This window comes from Brachycentrus maculatus, unplaced genomic scaffold, assembly GCF_059751285.1.
Source record: "Brachycentrus maculatus isolate JH-2025_06_01 unplaced genomic scaffold, ASM5975128v1 h1tg000113l, whole genome shotgun sequence".
Classification (NCBI taxonomy): Eukaryota; Metazoa; Arthropoda; class Insecta; order Trichoptera; family Brachycentridae; genus Brachycentrus; species Brachycentrus maculatus.
The window spans coordinates 36,359-53,520 of record NW_028280866.1 but is presented as its reverse complement, the minus strand read 5'-3'; the positions used below and the strand labels follow the sequence as shown (position 1 = coordinate 53,520).

The following is a 17,162-nucleotide window of genomic DNA, read 5'->3' as shown; positions in this document are numbered from 1 at the left end:
GCTGTAAATGAATGTACGGTATATTATACAGGTATAATTACCAAATATTCCCACAGACATTATATCCGGGTCCAAAACATACTGGTAGGTGGAATCTGGCAACTTCTGCTGCGTGTACTGCAAGTTGTAGTCCAGCATCACTCCGACTAGCGAGGACAGCGCGCGACGCTCTCTCTCCGTGTAGAGCTGCACGTTCACGGGGCGCAGGGCCGGGCTGAGCACGTGCGGCAGCAGCGGCAGAACGTCCAGCAGCAGAGAGCGCCGCGAGCAGTACGGCTTCACTTGCGCGCACAGTCCCCGCTGGACCCCCGACACTATGCCCGACAGCTGCACCTGTCGCTGGTGCATCTGCAACAGAGCGCGCCTTGTGATTGGAGCCCGAGCCGCGGAAGTGCCGCGACGTTCTAGAAAAACTCATACCTCGAATCCTATCTTGGGGTACTTGATGTTGGACCAGGACATGCGCGCCAACAGAAAGTGCCAGCTGAGGAAGGAGTAGGGCAGGTACGGGTACAGCGAGTAGTTCTGCGTGGAGGCGATGTGACTGGACAGGCGATCGGAGGCTGCGAACCAGTCCAGTGCGCGACACGCCGACACTAGCTGTACGCCGCCGCAATCCAAGTAGTTTTCGAATACCCCTTGCGCTAACCTGTAATGGAAGTTGAACAATATATATATCGCTGATTCATTCAACCGAATTAGAAAAACTATCGCTGTCATATTAATAACTAACAGTGATAAATACAATAATGGTTAGCTAAAACATATGATGCATTTCAATTTACAACATTCGTTTAAACAAAAAAATCAGTACCTGTCGAGGTCTCCGGCGGAGTACACGGCGCGCAGGAGTCGGGCGGCCCGCGACCTTGTGCTCCCGTCCTCTGCGTTCGTGGAGGGCTGGACTTGGAACACTTCCTTCCAGACTTGGAAAAGAGTTTTCGCCATATCTTTGTGACCGATATTTATTTTATCCAAGTCTGCCAGTTTTAGCTGAAATAATATTACGAGTGATTATTTATTTGCGTCATTACAAAATCACGCAGGTACAAAATGGGTTTGAATACAATGGCAAAAGTGATTTGAGGAGATCTGATCATATTATTTTTCAGCGTAAAATGTAGTCGGACTAACTTTTTACAGAGTTATCTTGTAGAATTTCAGCCATTTCAATGTTTGTCATTTGGATGAAAACTAGGCTAGGAAATTCTGTAATCATTCGCCATAATAAATCGGCTAAATATTACTCTTTTTGTTTTCATAGACTCAAAGTTGAGATATCTTCCTTCCAGCGTTGATATTTCCCAAAAATTATTCGACAACCCTCCTATATTGGTTCCCGGAGCCAGATCGGTGTACGGCATATCTCCATTAGATGGGAACATAAAACATACGGTTACTTATTAGGTAATATAGGTTTTCGATGAATAATGACCATTTTCCCTTTGGCTTTGCAGAAGTTGAGGATGGAGAGGCAGGCGCGGATGTCGTGGTCGGTGCGCGCGGCCAGCGCGGCCAGCAGCGGCGCGTCGGGCGCGGGGTGCAGGCCCTCGCGCCGCCACACGGTGGTCAGGCGCTCCGCCAGCCGCAGCGCGCTCGCAGGCGGCACGGCCAGCACGAGCGCCACGCGCCGCAGCGGCCGGAGCGCGGCCGCGTACGGGTCGTTGCAGATGCAGATGATGGGACGCCGCGCCACGCCACCACGCCGTCCCTTGCCCTTGCTCCCCCCCACCCCGGTCCCCGACATGAACTTCACCAGGAACTCGATAGCCGGAAGCGGCGCTCCGTCTATCTCATCTGAAATGTTATCGTTTACTTATATAAGAACAATGTTCAAACTACTCGCCATCCGATATTATTACAATAATAACCTCTAGATTATTGATCATCTTTTAAAATTCATGTCTCTCATGGGTCTCAGTAATTTGTTTGTTTCCCTTGAAAACAGTGGTTTTTCCCTTTGGCACAATAATACTGTTAAAATTAAATGGATTTTTTTTTTGACCAATTGAAGAATCGAATTATAATTATATAACAACTTGATATACTACATATATATATATATATATATATATATATATATATATATATATATATATATATATATATATATATATATATATATATATATATATATATTTAAACATATATATGTTTTTTTTTAAATGTGTTTATATTTAAAGCATTTACTTTTTTTTAGTCATTTTAACTTTTTATATGCAAAAATGTTTCGTAGTATATATATACAAAGAGATGGTTATAGACGTACCCATCTCTACATGACGACGATCACTACACCAGCATGCAAACAATACTACACTACATAGCACTATTCACACACTCACAACTACACAAAAGTTTAATCACATGCGTTTTTGGTAGAAGCTGTAAGTCCTGTGATTAACATTTGTGTAGTTGTAAGCTTGTGAACAGTGTTATGACAGTGACATGTAGTATATTTGCATGCTGGTATAGTGATTGCCCTGATGAAGAGGTGGGTATGTCCCGAAAATGGTTGACAAAAACCTCGGTGAGTGGTTGTATACTAACATTACTTAATTACATTGTTGAAAAAACTTAGTAAAAAATTATACATTTACTATTGCAAGTGATATGCTTTACAAAGTAGCTCTTTGAATACAGTTTGTAGCAGCGAAATTGTGAAGGAAGGGTAGTATGTACCTAGGACTAGACAGTTAGGCCTCTTCTCAGCATCCAAGACCGACTTCATCTGCGTGGAGTTCTCCAGAGCTGTTTTGAAGGATTCCACATTGCGATCATCCGAAGCGTTCACTTCCACAACATTGTATCCTGGATGAAATAAAATTGAGCTTTGAAGTATACAAAATTGTTGCGGATTTTATTTATTACAGTCAGTGATACTTATGATGCATATCTATGAAATAGATAAAATAAAGAATTAAAAATACAGGTAACAGCTATTTGTTGCGATACCAGAGAGAGCAGATGAAAATACGCACACACGCTATGTGTAAAGTTATGAGATAAAAAGATACCTGGTGCTGGTGCCTGGTATGGTATTTTAGCTGAGCGCTTATTAAATTGCCTATATGTTCTTTTCCTTATGTGATTTTTTTTTAAACTTTGCGATGATTTTGCAACTTTTTTAATTATTTAATTTTTTTAAATGATAAAAATAAAAGTAAATTTACAGTTAAGGAAGGGATTTTAAATAAACAGTTTTCAGTGTAAGTCCCGGTCCCGGTTGATTACGAAATTTCACGAATAATCACGAAAGAAAGGAAAGAGCATGCATTATAACAAAATAACTATTTAGTTTGTTCGACTTTTATTTTATGTGACCAGTGCCAATTACCGACATCGCCAAACCAAAATAAAAAATAATGGTCAAAATAAAAATGAAAAAGAGTAAAGAGTAGTTGTTTATTATATAAAATGCAGTTCCACCAAGAAATGTTAGTAAAAAAATTAATCTAACAAAGAAAGAACATTTGTTTGATGAAAGATTTATCAGCTACAGAAAATTGCAACATGTATTCGTAATTCAAGTAGCAAATTACAAAAAAAAAATTGATAGCGAATGTAATGTTTTTTTAAATGTAAATAGTAATAGTAATTTAAAATACGAAGTACAAATAATGAAAAAATAAAAACAAATATTATATTGAAAAAAATCAAGATACAGTAATAATTTGTATTTATATCAATGATGTAAAGAATTTTACATCTTTCATAATATAGAGAATTTTGTGCGCAATTTGTTAATTCATGTGCGCAACTTGTGAAATCAATGCTAGCAGTTAAAAGTATGTTTAAAAAAAACAAGATAATGATGTTTACCCGCATGTCTGGCGAGCAGGTGGGCGAGGGTGGTCTTCCCGCAGCCCGGTGGCCCGCAGAGCAGCGCCAGGCTGCGGTACGGCCGCCCGTGCTGGTCCAGCACCGGCTCGCTCTCCCCCGGACTGTCCTTGCTTTTTTGCCCAAATTCGAATTTGCCGGAACGCTTGTTGAAGCTGCTCTTCTTCTCCGCAGTTTTCAGCTTCACTTCTCGGTTGAACACGACCTGCGGAATGCGCGTCGGTGAGCGTAGTAGGGAGTGGCAGAGAGGGATGCGTAGAGCGGGATGTGCGGACTCACCTTATCCCACATCTTGAGCCAGTGCAGGAGCGCCCGGTTAGTGGCCTCGTCGGAGAGCAGCTCGCAGTAGCTGTGCGGCCGGTAGCGCTGCACCCACAGCTCCTCCTCTCCGCTCTCGGCTCCTCCGCTCCCGATCTCTTCCGCTCGCTCCGGAACGGGAACGGGTTCTGCTTTTTTGTCTAACTAAAAATAAAACATACAGAGTGAGATAAAAACAAATCATTCGACGATTTTACAGTGTACATAGAACAGCGCATATATTTTGGACTAGTCGTGGCTATTTTGGACAGAAAGTAACTTCATTGGAAATTTTTATTAATTTAATTAGCTATGAGGATATTTACTGTCCATATATAGGGTCCGCCATCTAAAGTTTTTTTTTTCAACTAGTGCTTATTTCGTGAATGGTAACACTTAGCTCATGTCTGATTTGACAGATAATTAGTTTTATCCTTCCGCTGAGCGAATATGGTTGTGTATACGCTTGAACAACGCTGGGAAATATTGCGACATTACTTTGAAAATCATGGTAATGTTGCAGAATGTGTGCGAAAATTGCGTACGGTTTTTGGAAGAAGAGAAGCACCGTCAGCTCCGTATGTTCGTTATCTTGTGAAAAAAGTGAAAGAAACTGGCATCCTCATCGATAAACCAAAGCGTGAAAAGCCAAAAACAGTGCGTACACCCGAGAATATCGATGTTGTGGCAGAAAGTGTGCGTGAAGCGCCATCAACATCAATTCACCGTCGTTCTCAACAATTGAACATTTCGGAGACATCATTGAGACGAATTTTGCATAAAGACCTTGGTATGACGCCATACAAAGTCCAATTGGTTCAGGAGTTGAAGCCAACTGACCATCCAATGCGTTTTCGCTTCGCTGAGTGGGCCTGCGATCGACTTACAGAAGATGCCGATTTTGCCAAAAAAATCATCTTTTCGGATGAAGCTCATTTTGATCTTGGCGGGTATGTAAACAAGCAAAATTGTCGTATTTGGGGCACAGAAAACCCGCACGCATACATTGAAAAGCCGGTACACCCAAAACGAGTCACTGTTTGGTGCGGATTTTGGTCCAGAGGCATAATTGGGCCATTTTTCTTTGAAAATGAGCAAGGAGTGGCCGTTACAGTCAATGGCGATCGTTATCGGGCCATGTTGAACGGATTTTTGTTCACAAAAATTGAAGAGGAGGATATTGGCAACATTTGGTTTCAACAGGACGGCGCTACGTGCCACACAGCCGAAGCTACACTCGATGTTTTTTATAGCATTTTCAAAAAAAAAAAGTTATTTGGCGGACCCTTTATATAATTCATATAACCACCACTTATTTTGATTTAATAAGAAGATTAATTTCCCCTAATACTGATTTAGGAATTTCCTTAATACCACGCGATGAAATACTCAGTATCCAATAAGACAGCTATACCAAACAGAACATTGTACATATTTAGAAGCGGCTTTGCATTCTCAAATTCCAGATGCAAAATGATAAACTCTTGGCACACATTTAGTCCGGATGTGCGGCAATTTTATTTTTAAAGTACGCAAATATGTAAGTTCATTTAATAATCAAATAATGTATGCTGATGAATTCTATGCAAAATTAGAGACTGTACTTCGTAGCATTCCTAATAAAGAAGTGACACTAGTTATTGGAGACTTCAATGCAAAAATTGGAAAAACATCAGACTCTGACCAACCGAGAGACATTGTCGGACACTATGGAATTGGCACACGTAATGATAGAGGCGAGAAACTACTGCATTTTTGCACAGAAACTGAACTGACTATTATGAACACGTGGTTCAAAAACCACATACGCAGACTATATACCTGGAAGTCACCTGGCGATAGATACAGGAATCAAATTGATTACATTATGATAAGTAAGAGATGGAGATCGACTGTTCGTAATGTGAAAACTTTCCCAGGAGCCGACTGCGGTTCTGACCATCAACTTCTTGTTGCTGAAATACAAATGAAGCTGAAAAATATAAAACGAAATGTGGCTAAAAAACGAACTACCCCTTCTGAAGACATCTTGAAGAAATTCCAAGTAAATTTCTCATCCATGATCCAGAGTTCTCAAGATAATTCTAATAATCCTGAAGACAAATGGTCACAGCTAAAGAATATCATAGCGTCAAGCATCAAAGAGTCTCAAACCCCGAGGACAAATATGGAAACACGAGGTCAATGGATATCCGAAGAATCCTGGAAATTAATTGAAGAGAGGAAACGGCTTAAGAAATTGAGCACATCTACCCAGGAAGTAAGAGTCCAATACTCCGAACTGAACCGAAGAGTGCAAAGAAGTTGCAGAGCGGATAAAGAGCGCTACATCAATTCGATTTGCGAGGATATTGAAAGTCACGCTAACACTAATCACACTCGCGACTTGTTCCAAAAAGTGAAAACACTCGCCAAGAAGTTCAAGCCTCGAACATGGACCATTGAGGACAGGCAGGGAAATACCATCTGTGAAATTGACAAAGTCATCAGAAGGTGGAGAGAGTATTGTGCGGACCTATACAAAGATGATAGTATGCAACCCCAGGCAGAATTCAATGATTTAAATCCAGATGAACCCCATATAATCCTCCAGGAAGTAGAGAATGCCATTAAAAAACTCAAATCCTACAAATCGCCTGGAAAGGACGGAATCCAAGCTGAGTTCCTAAAGAATATGACCGATGACGGCATTAAGAGGATGCACAATATATGTAATTCGGTATGGGAATCAGGAATATGGCCAACGGACTGGGTGGAATCTGTATTTATTCCAATACACAAGAAGGGTTCTACGCTAAAGTGTGAAAACTATCGAACTGTCTCACTCATCTCTCATGCCAGCAAAATATTGCTACACATATTAAAAGCAAGGCTAAAACACTACCTCGACTGGCAAATTTCAATTGAGCAAGCTGGATTCGTCAAAGGCAAGGGTACACGTGAGCAAATCTTGAACATAAGACAAATAATCGAGAAAAGTCGGGAGTTCAAGGTTCCGGTCGTACTTTGCTTTATTGATTATACAAAGGCTTTTGACTGCGTGAATTGGAATTGCCTGTGGAAGGTTTTGGAAGCAATGGGTGTACCGAGACAGTTGATAGTTCTTATTCACAACTTATACGTACAAAATTTGGCATCGGTAAGAGTTGATAATTTCCTCTCAGAGTCATTTCAAGTACAAAAAGGCGTGAGACAAGGGTGTATACTGTCTCCTGATCTCTTTAATATATATGGAGAATATATAATGAGGAAAGTACTAGACGGGTGGGAAGGTGGCGTATCAGTAGGGGGCAAAAAGATCTCCAATATAAGGTTTGCAGACAACACAACGCTAATAGCCAACAATGAGGACGAAATGGCTGAACTCCTCCATAGAGTCGAAATAGAAAGCCAGCATTTAGGACTTCAAATAAACAAAAGTAAAACCAAGGTTCTTGTCATCGACCGATTCGGCACCCTGATAAGGAACAATTCTTTAAGGGATTATGAAGAAGTCGACGACTTTATCTATTTAGGTGCACTCATTTCTAAAGACGGAGGCTGTGAAGCAGAAATCCGGAGAAGAATTGGAATGGCAAAATCAGCAATGTCTAGTCTGGCGAAGATATGGAAAAATCGGTCCATACTGAGGAGAACGAAAACCCGTCTAGTGAAATCTCTTGTATTCTCCATTGCGCTGTATGGAGTGGAAACATGGACACTGAGGAAAAAGGAAAGACATATGCTGGATGTGTTTGAAATGTGGTGCTGGAGGAGGATGCTGCGCATTCCTTGGACTGCAAGACGCACAAACGTCTCCATTCTCCGCGAACTGTCAGTGACAGAAAGACTCTCCACGACTTGCAGGAAAAGGATTCTGTCTTACTTTGGGCATATCGCCAGAAAGAACGAGAAGAGTCTTGAAAAACTGGTAGTAACAGGTACAGTTGAAGGCAAGCGGGCAAGAGGACGGTCTCCAACAAGATGGACAGACCAAATAAAGGAATTAACCGGATCCTCGCTAAACGCTGCCATCAAGTTGGCCCAGGACCGGGAAGAATGGAGAGGACTTGTGCACCAAGTGCCTGACATTCCAGAAGACCACGACGCTCAGCATTGAGCAAGAAGATGAAGAAGAAGAAGAGTATACAAATATTCATTCCAATTGTAAGTTATGTATTTAATTGACTTTTTAGTTGCAATTTACTGACTTGGGTGTAAATTTAAATGACAATGATTGACTATTGAAATGCAATAAAAATAATTAATTATAAAATGTAAATATTAGTTCGTATGTATGAAATTGTAATATTTCCTAACATAGGAAAAACGGAAAAAGTGAAACGTATAAGGGTAGTTTTTATCATTACTAAATAAATAAAAGATAATTTCTTACAGCACAGCGTGGATTCCATGACAGAATGGAAATATGGCGATCCCCATAATTACGGTTAAATAAGAAATAAGATTAAATGAGCGGATGAGATTGATCTAGCTACCGATCAGATTCACTAGTTGGTATTAATAACAGATTATAAATTAACAATTAAAATTGTGCAAAATATATTAAATAAATAACAATGTAACGCTCCGATCCTCTTAGTATTCTCGATTAATAACCCTTTCATGGATAATTAGGCTGGTGACATTTCTACGGATTGTTTTGCCAAAAAGATGAAATCCGCTCAATTGAGATAAGAGTAATAAAATTGATTTAATATAAATTATAATAAACGCCAGCAAAGAAGTTTCAATACTCGGACTATTGCGCCGTAAGCAATTTAAATATTTTAAACTTACATACGATTTTGCCTCTTCCAAAATGGTATTAAAGGAACTTCCCAAAAGGTTTCTAAAACCTTTTTTACATTTGGTTACGTCGTCTATTTCCGCGTCTATGAATTCTTCACTGTGCATCCGCACATACACCCTCTCCCCGTTGCTCCGAGTCAAGGGGAAGTATGGCCACCTGCAACAGTAGTACAATATTAGCGCAACGCTACGGGAGGTGAATATATGCGCACGGAGCGCGACACGGGCATGACACACCTGGGGATGACGAAGGAGAAGTTGTCCCGAGCGAGGGGGGGCGCGGCGGCGGCGGGGGCGGCCGCGCCGGCGAGCCCCTCGAGGCGCCGGCGCCGCCGCAGCTCCACGATGCGCTCCGCGAGGCGCCGGTCACGCTTCTCCTCGCGCCCCTCGCCCCCCTCCGCCCGCGCACGCTTCCTCTCGCCGCCCCACTCCTCCAGGTCGCCTATGTCCCCGAACAGCTCCTCCAAACGTCGCTTCTGACAACTGCTGGAATTCGCTTCCTGGAGCTGCTCGACGCCGCTCTCGTCGAGACTCGCCGTCTGCTTTGACGGCGGGACATTTTGAGAAGTTTCTTCGACGCGGGCTGACGTAGTACTGAAGGTTTTTCGAATTGCCGGACTAGAAAAATCCAGCGATCTTCGACTCTTGCCACCATTTTCAGAATCCGGTCCGGTCGTACATTCTGTAAAGAAATGGTCGGTTGTAATGCCGTATGGGACTATAAATTGCGGAAACCATTGTCGATTAAAAGATTATGTAAACTAAGAAATTAATTTACTTCCGGTGATCTTTTTTGTCGTTGAATAAATTTTGTTTTTCCTAAAATTATTCCTCTATATGGTTAAGGCAATTGTGTTTAAATCGCAAAAATGTTTTTTTCAATCATCTTGTAATTGAATGTGTCGTAGTTCTGCTCTTTTATTTATTTTCTTTGTAAGAGTTCACAGAGAGCGTCTAAATGTAACAAATTAAGTATAACAATTACCAGATTATACCAACAATATCGAAGATGTATACTTTTTAATAATAGTGTAATGGAGATTAACTAAAATTATAGCTAATGTATTATAATTTCTGTGCAAGCTAAATTTTATGCATATTTTACAATAAGACATTTAATAAAATACTACAAGATTTTTACTAAAATACTTTTGTGTCATTTTAATACTAACCCTCACTTTCTCTTAAAACTTCCAAATCATCCCCGTACATTAACTCATATTCATCCTCTGGATCAGGGTATTCATCCATATTATTTGAAAGTTTTATTTACTACAAAATATTAACGAAATAAGTCCTCTCAACTGTACGTATTATTATTCGATAAAATAAAAGAAATTACTGTCACAGAACAGAGTATTGAACGAATTACATGAATATCTCGCGAGCCGCTATAAGAATTTGCCGCTTTTTTCGGATTTTGACAATGGATTATCTTGACAGTTCTCATTCGGACAGACGTACGTAATAGACAAGTTTACATTTTGCGGACCATAGACTTAAGTTTAAGTACCCGAGTGTTTAAGTACTTGCGCACACCACGCACCACGTCGGTAGAACGATTATTGTTTCATATTCATACATTGTATTTCGATCATCAATTTGATGCCAGATTACCTTTAAAAATGAAAATTGGAGTGTTGTGTGTAAAATATTAAGTTTTATTTAATTGTGTTCTCAAACAACTGCAAATCCAACAAAAATAATATTAAAAATGGATATTACATTATATTGCGCAATAATATAAAATGAAAAATTGATAGATTTCACTACAAAGAGAAAAAATAATATTCTGTATAAGCGTCTCATATACTAAATCAAATAAATAAATAAATAAACGGTTCCGTGGCTTAGTAAGGTAGACGCTTCACTGCGAAATTGGCGTCACGGGTATCGAAAAATCTAAAACTGTTAACGTACGTACACATTATAAATTGGGCACATATCAACATTATTTTATTTACAGTGATTATTGAAATATTTGTTTTCTCATTATCTCGAAATAAGTTGTTTGGATTTAGGAACTGCTCGATCGTTTAATTGATTTTTTTTTATCAAAATATATATTTGAAATAAAAAAAAGCACATACGGATATTGAAACTATCATATATCGTCGACCTAATTTGTAAAGTGCTGAGTTCCATCCGTCCTTTTTTCGTAGAAGAGCGTAACATGTAGGTACGTAATATTTTATCTTCTCTAAATTAAGTCCAGATTAAGTTGCGTCAGATGGACGCTACGGATCAATCCGAAGATATATTCTAATGCTAGTTCTAATCTACGTTGACAATTGTACATAATACAAGTCTACAAGTCTACAATTGTACATAAAACAATTATAGTTCTAGTGCATGTCAGACATCCACTCTTAATGAATGTTTGTTCTGCAACCCCTAGTGCATGTTGGTCTTTGGGTTGACAAAAATCGTATGTGATAAACATTTTGTGTAGTTTTAAGTGTGTGAATAGTGCTATGGTAGTGACACGAGTATTGTTTCTAAGCTGTGGTAGTGATTGTCCTGACGAAGAGATGGGGGCGTCTCGAAACCAGTAGACATAAAAATCTCGGTGAGTGGTTATATACTTACATTACTAACATTTTTTGTAAAAAAATATACAAGTATAGTTTTGGTTATTTGTTTATACTAATTTTTACATTGTAAAATCGAGTGCTTATCCGTTTTGTCAAATAGTACATGTTATATATTTATACACCACTTCCTGGTAATACAGATTGATAAGAATCTACAAAATCTAAATAACGCATTTTCTATATTTTGTTGGTTTGGTGACATAAACACAACCGAAATGAAAAAAAGTGCGTTCAACATGGTTTAACCATAACTGATCGGAACATAGACGTACGAGTAAATAAACGGTAAATAAAAAATACCAAAAAGGATATATATTTTCAAAGATTGAGACGACAAAAATAGTAACGGTGATAAGTACTTCAAAAAGCCTGACTAGCACTTCAAAAATAAATTAGAGACATCTCTCTTAATGTTTCTTATTTATTGTATAATTTATTTATGTTCTTATAAAAAAAAAATGTACTATGTTATTATGATGTTCGTAGCATCAAAACACGGCCGTTGTTGCACAAAATGTTGCGCAATACTCTAAATAAAAGCTATAAATGATGTACTCGTACGTGTATGTAAGTACGCGTATAGGTATGTAGGAATGCATGTGTGCGAACGTACGGCGAAGTCTCTGGATGTAAACACGGACGGTGGCGGTGGTGTGGTGTCCGCCACCCCCGAGTCACGTGACGCGCGAGTATTGATCGGCGGTCGGGGGCATGCGCCGCGCCATCGACCCGCTAGCGCCAGTGCAAAGTGACCACGGCTCCGAGTCGCGGAGTTAGACAAGGAATTCTTCGCGTTTTCTGGCGGCCGCCCGATGGCCGCTGCGGCTCCGGCGATCAGCCCGGCGTGACCTGCAGCTGCATGGACTGCGGACAGTAGCGGCGCGTCCGGTGCTCGCGGTGGGCGGGACATGCAGCCCCAGTAAGCAGGGATGGGCACCGTGCTGAGCTTCAGTCCGCGGGAGCGGAGGCCCGGGGGCCCCGCCCCGCCCGACTTCAGTTTGGATAGCTTCTCGTACGAGCAGCTCAACAATGCCAAGAACCGCGAGAACAAGGGCCTCGGGACAGGCGCGCTGGCCGCCTCGAGAGACAGCCTGCCCGCGCTCACCCGCAACGGGGACAGCGCCAAGATTATTTCCGAGAAGAACGCTCTGGAGAAGAATCTCAAGAAGCACTCGCTGTTCATCAACGCACTGTCGTGGAAGAGGTTCTCCACGGCGAACAATAACAAGAAGAAGTTGGACAACAAGAACAAGAACTTGGCCGTGTTCAGGCAACCCCTGAGTGACAGCAATCACCCCGTGATCTCGGAGAAGACGAAGAACGCGGAACGGATACCGCGAGTGGCGCCGTGCTACTTCCCGGCGGAGGCGCTGCGGCCGCCCCCGTCGGCGCCCCCCGCGGCCGCTGCGCCGCGCGTCGCCCCCCCCGGCCCTCGCAAGACCGTGATCCAAGCCTCCACGTCCGAGCTGCTGCGCTGTCTGGGCCTGTTCCTGCACGAGCGCTGCCACCGCCTGCGCGACTTCCAGGCGGGCGACGCCGTCATGTGGCTGCGCACGGTGGACCGCAGTCTGCTGCTGCAGGGCTGGCAGGTGAGTGGCTCGCCGAGGAATAATACAGTATACTGTATTTACATACCTACGTGACACTTGCACATCAATAGTCTCAGATCGCGACATCTTGTTGTCCCTAACATGTACGTAAACAAAGGAGTTCGTGCATTACCAAAATATAAACGTTGTTTGGATTTAAAATTCAAATGTCTGACGTTTGTATAATATATCAATCATTTATAAATACAACAAATATAACTATGATTATTAGTTATACATATTGTATTTTGTAACTGATTTTTTTAAAGCTTTAATTTAGTAATTGTTATACACTAAAATGAATAAAAAAACATAGTGTAAAACAAAATAATTAGTGTGTATGGTTAGCCATTTATGATTTTTTTAAATCTTCACAACTTTACCATTCAATACTTATATTCGTATTTTTAACATAAAGTGCATAATCTCACATATTTTGTACAAAATGAACGAGGTATATTAAAATAAAATAACAACAAATATTTATGAGGATAGAACAAGGATTGCATCATCATACAACTGTTATGAAACGAATTTACTAACAAAATAAAATGTTATATAAATGAAAACCATGTTAGAATCCAACAATTGATGATATTATTTTTATAGCAGGAGAAGAAATCGATTTAAGTGCCACATTTCATCATGTCTATAAACTTTTATCTGTCTTCTTCTTCATGTATGCATGTATACATGATATTTGGTCATCATAAGCCATCATCGGATGACCGATGGTAATATCGATAACGTTTATGGTAATCTATTCGCTGTCCATACGCGCATACAGAAGACAGATACCGCGATGAACGGGTGTAATCTCATTACCGGTAAGTCGGTCGGTGAGTTGCGGGGCTTCCCGATAATCGATCGTCCGCTTGTGTTGCAGGACGTGGCCTTCATCAACCCCGCCAACGTGGTGTTCGTGTACATGCTGGTGCGCGAGCTGGTGGACGGCGAGACCATCGGGCGCGAGCAGGAGCTGCAGGCCGTGGTGCTCACGTGCCTCTACCTGTCCTACTCGTACATGGGCAACGAGATCTCCTACCCGCTCAAGCCCTTCCTCGTGGAGGACTCCAAGGAGCGCTTCTGGGACCGCTGTCTGCTCATCGTGGAGCGGCTGTCGGCCAGCATGCTGCGCATCAACTCGGAGCCCGGCTTCTTCACCGAGATCTTCACGGAGCTCAAGTCGTGCGGCGCGCGCATAGGGCCGGCGCCCCCGCTGTCGGCGCCCCCGCCCGCGGCCGCGCCGGCGCCCCCGCCCGCCGCCCCCGTGAGCGGCGCGGCTTGACGCACGGAGGTGACCGTGGTGCGCCTGCTGCTGGCGGGGCGCCCCGAGCGCTAGCCGGAGCCCGAGCGCGGTGCCTTATGAGCGGGAACACGACGTCCGAGCCGCGCGCTCCATCGCACTGACTGCCCGCCGCACTCCACTTTGGGTGCCCCCGAAGTGTGCCGAGTGCGTAGGGTACACGCCATTGTCCAACCTTAATAGAAAGATAAAAATTTTAAAATATTCTCATAATTATTTTTAGTTTCGTCGATATTATTTATGTAATACGTATTATGCCGTACTGAATAAACTGGTCTCAGATATGTGAGCAGTTGTACTCGTCGATAATATTATTTTTACAAAATTTGATAGCTATCATTTCGATCGTTCATCATAGACAATTCTCCGAGACGAAAAACTTGTAGTAAATTTTAGAATTACTTTGTTTCACGGTACCTATATAAATATTAAACTATAGTAAGAAATAATTTAACGAAATAAGATCAATATGTAAAATAATCGCGCACCGGCTTCGTATACCCAATAACATTATTACGGGCAGATAGAAATGGTTTGTAGTATTTTATTATGCGAAAACTAAAACACTAGGAAACGAAATTATTATTTGTATCTAATAAGACATTAAAGGAGGGTAGTGGAGGCTGACGGTGTTCTGTTTCCGAGTCGTCACCGGGTCACGTGTAGAGCACGCCGGTTGGGTGTACTGCCGCTGCCGCTGTATGTAGCGCCCCCTACCATGCACTGTATGTAATGCACTCTACCGCTGAAGGTGGTGTACTCTACCACAGTCAACGTACTTTACCACTGTAGGTAGTGTACTCTGCACGCTGCGTGCCTTATGGTGCACACACCGACAATCAGGGCGACTTCTGTACAACTCGGGCAACTATTCACCTACTTAGCTTTATCATCACCTCGAGGCTGAATTATGAGGTGATTTTTTTTAAATCAGGAATTTTTTTGAAAACAAACATAAAACAGAAACATACAATAACATGATTCCTCCATTAATACGGAATGTAAAACAAAAATAATAGGTACATGTAAAATTCATTGCATTATAAATAATAAGATACCAAAAATATTTGGTACTTTGGTACCTGTATTCTGTATTCGCAGAGTATATAAATTAAAATTGCATCGAAAAATATAATCCAAACAACACGTTCACTTGGGAAACTGCGCACGTACTTAAAATAAACTGCTCACAGCACCAAATCTTAATTAAACTTAATACGCCAGTAATGACAAAACCAGGTTACCGTATTAAAGTAATATAAAAGGAAAAAAAGGTATAATGTTTTATTCTTTATCATTTATTAATTAGGCTTAAAAATCAAAATGTCGGTGCCGTTCAAATAATAAAAAAAACATCGTTTATACGTATGCTAGGTTTACGAGTCGAAAGTGTAATAAAAACGAGTGCAATACTTTCCTACTGGTTTTTACCAACTAAAGTACTTAAGGGTGGATACGGACTTTATTTTGTCACTATACAGTATTAATAGTTATTGGGGAGATTTCATCAGGTTTATAAATGACATTGTATTTTAAATTTAATAAATATTATTTTTGTGTTATTTTCATTGTTGAAGGTAGAGAGTATGAACTCAAAGTTGATTCAAAGTGCAATAACCGTAAAATACTTAACTTTAAATGATTTATACGTTAACGTTTACTTTTGTTAGTGAAGATAATATGTTTCTTAAATCTTATTCGCTAATGACGTTCTCGTAGATCCCGTAATTACGCGTGTCGCTCATTTCTAATCGAACGTTATGTTCCATTTCCCTTACAGCTCCGATGAAAGATGTCTTATATCTTTTACCCGCAAACGTGCTCTAATCACATTGATGTGAAGTAATTTAATGGTTTTCATACGACGTATGAGACAGACCTCGCTCAGGAGGGATTCACTATCCGCATATATTATGGTACACTGCGAGTGGGAGGAGTACCGTCAGTGTACTGTGGTACCTACCGCCCGTCACGCCCGATGCTCTCCTGCGCTACCCTGTGTCCGGAGGGGGTGTTATTAGATATTTCCAAAATGTAATTATTATTTACTTAAACGTTTAGTCGTTGTAGATTTTTCTTCCACATAAAACAACGAGCGAGACAGTTAACAATATTTTACATAATTCCTGAAAATACAGAACCTAGAACAGCGCCAGCGGTGTGCAACGCCGAAATTCGAATAGTCGCTCTGATATTCAGTGAACCGTAAAAATTTGATTTGTACGATAATAGTGTAGTTACCTAACATAAGTATTTTATTTTCAAATATTTAAGAATATTTCTGTGATTTGTGCTTATTGTTTGCTAATTTGTTACGATTGTTATATGAATGTTATATTGTATTTTCGTGGATGTAGACAAATAATCGCTAGATGGTCAACGGTCGGGAGAAGGAAGATGGCGCACTGCGCGGCCGTGCGCAGAGTGCTCCGCGCGCAGTGCAGTGTAGTGCACCGCGCGCAATACGCGCGATGCAGTGTAGTGCACGCGCGCAGTATCGCGCGGTGCAGTGTAATGCACCGCGTGCAGTATCGCGCGGTGCAGTGTAATGCACCGCGCGCAGTATCGCGCGGTGCACTACACTGTACTGTCGCGAGCCCCTCGCCACCGCTCCCTGACACGAACTGCGTAGCGTTTATTTAGCGAATTAATAAAAAGAATCTCCGCAATTATTACTGTTACTGAGTACTAAATATATTGTAAATAGTGTACACGAATACTTGATTAAAGAATTTCTTAAAAAAA

The 17,162-nt window shown here is 41.2% G+C and overlaps 2 protein-coding genes across 2 annotated transcripts in view; one reads left to right on the top strand and one right to left on the bottom strand.

Moving 5' to 3' along the window:
- Positions 1-12,432, bottom strand: part of LOC148309992 (chromosome transmission fidelity protein 18 homolog) — a 23,432-nt gene extending 11,000 nt beyond the window's left edge. The window contains exons 1-10 of the mRNA XM_088259157.1: positions 12,132-12,432; positions 9,166-9,610; positions 8,917-9,085; positions 4,120-4,302; positions 3,823-4,045; positions 2,683-2,811; positions 1,436-1,797; positions 815-993; positions 421-649; positions 42-348 (exon numbers count right to left, since the gene is read on the bottom strand). Of these exons, the coding sequence (XP_088115283.1) occupies positions 42-348; positions 421-649; positions 815-993; positions 1,436-1,797; positions 2,683-2,811; positions 3,823-4,045; positions 4,120-4,302; positions 8,917-9,085; positions 9,166-9,610; positions 12,132-12,432 (2,527 nt within the window). The remainder of the gene's footprint in view (positions 1-41; positions 349-420; positions 650-814; positions 994-1,435; positions 1,798-2,682; positions 2,812-3,822; positions 4,046-4,119; positions 4,303-8,916; positions 9,086-9,165; positions 9,611-12,131) is intronic.
- On the top strand, positions 12,263-17,162 carry LOC148309991 (cyclin-dependent kinase 5 activator 1-like). The gene is made up of 2 exons (XM_088259172.1): positions 12,263-13,111; positions 13,998-17,162. Exons 1-2 carry the CDS (start codon positions 12,452-12,454, stop codon positions 14,397-14,399), a joined length of 1,062 nt encoding a protein of 353 aa, XP_088115298.1. The 5' UTR covers positions 12,263-12,451; the 3' UTR covers positions 14,400-17,162.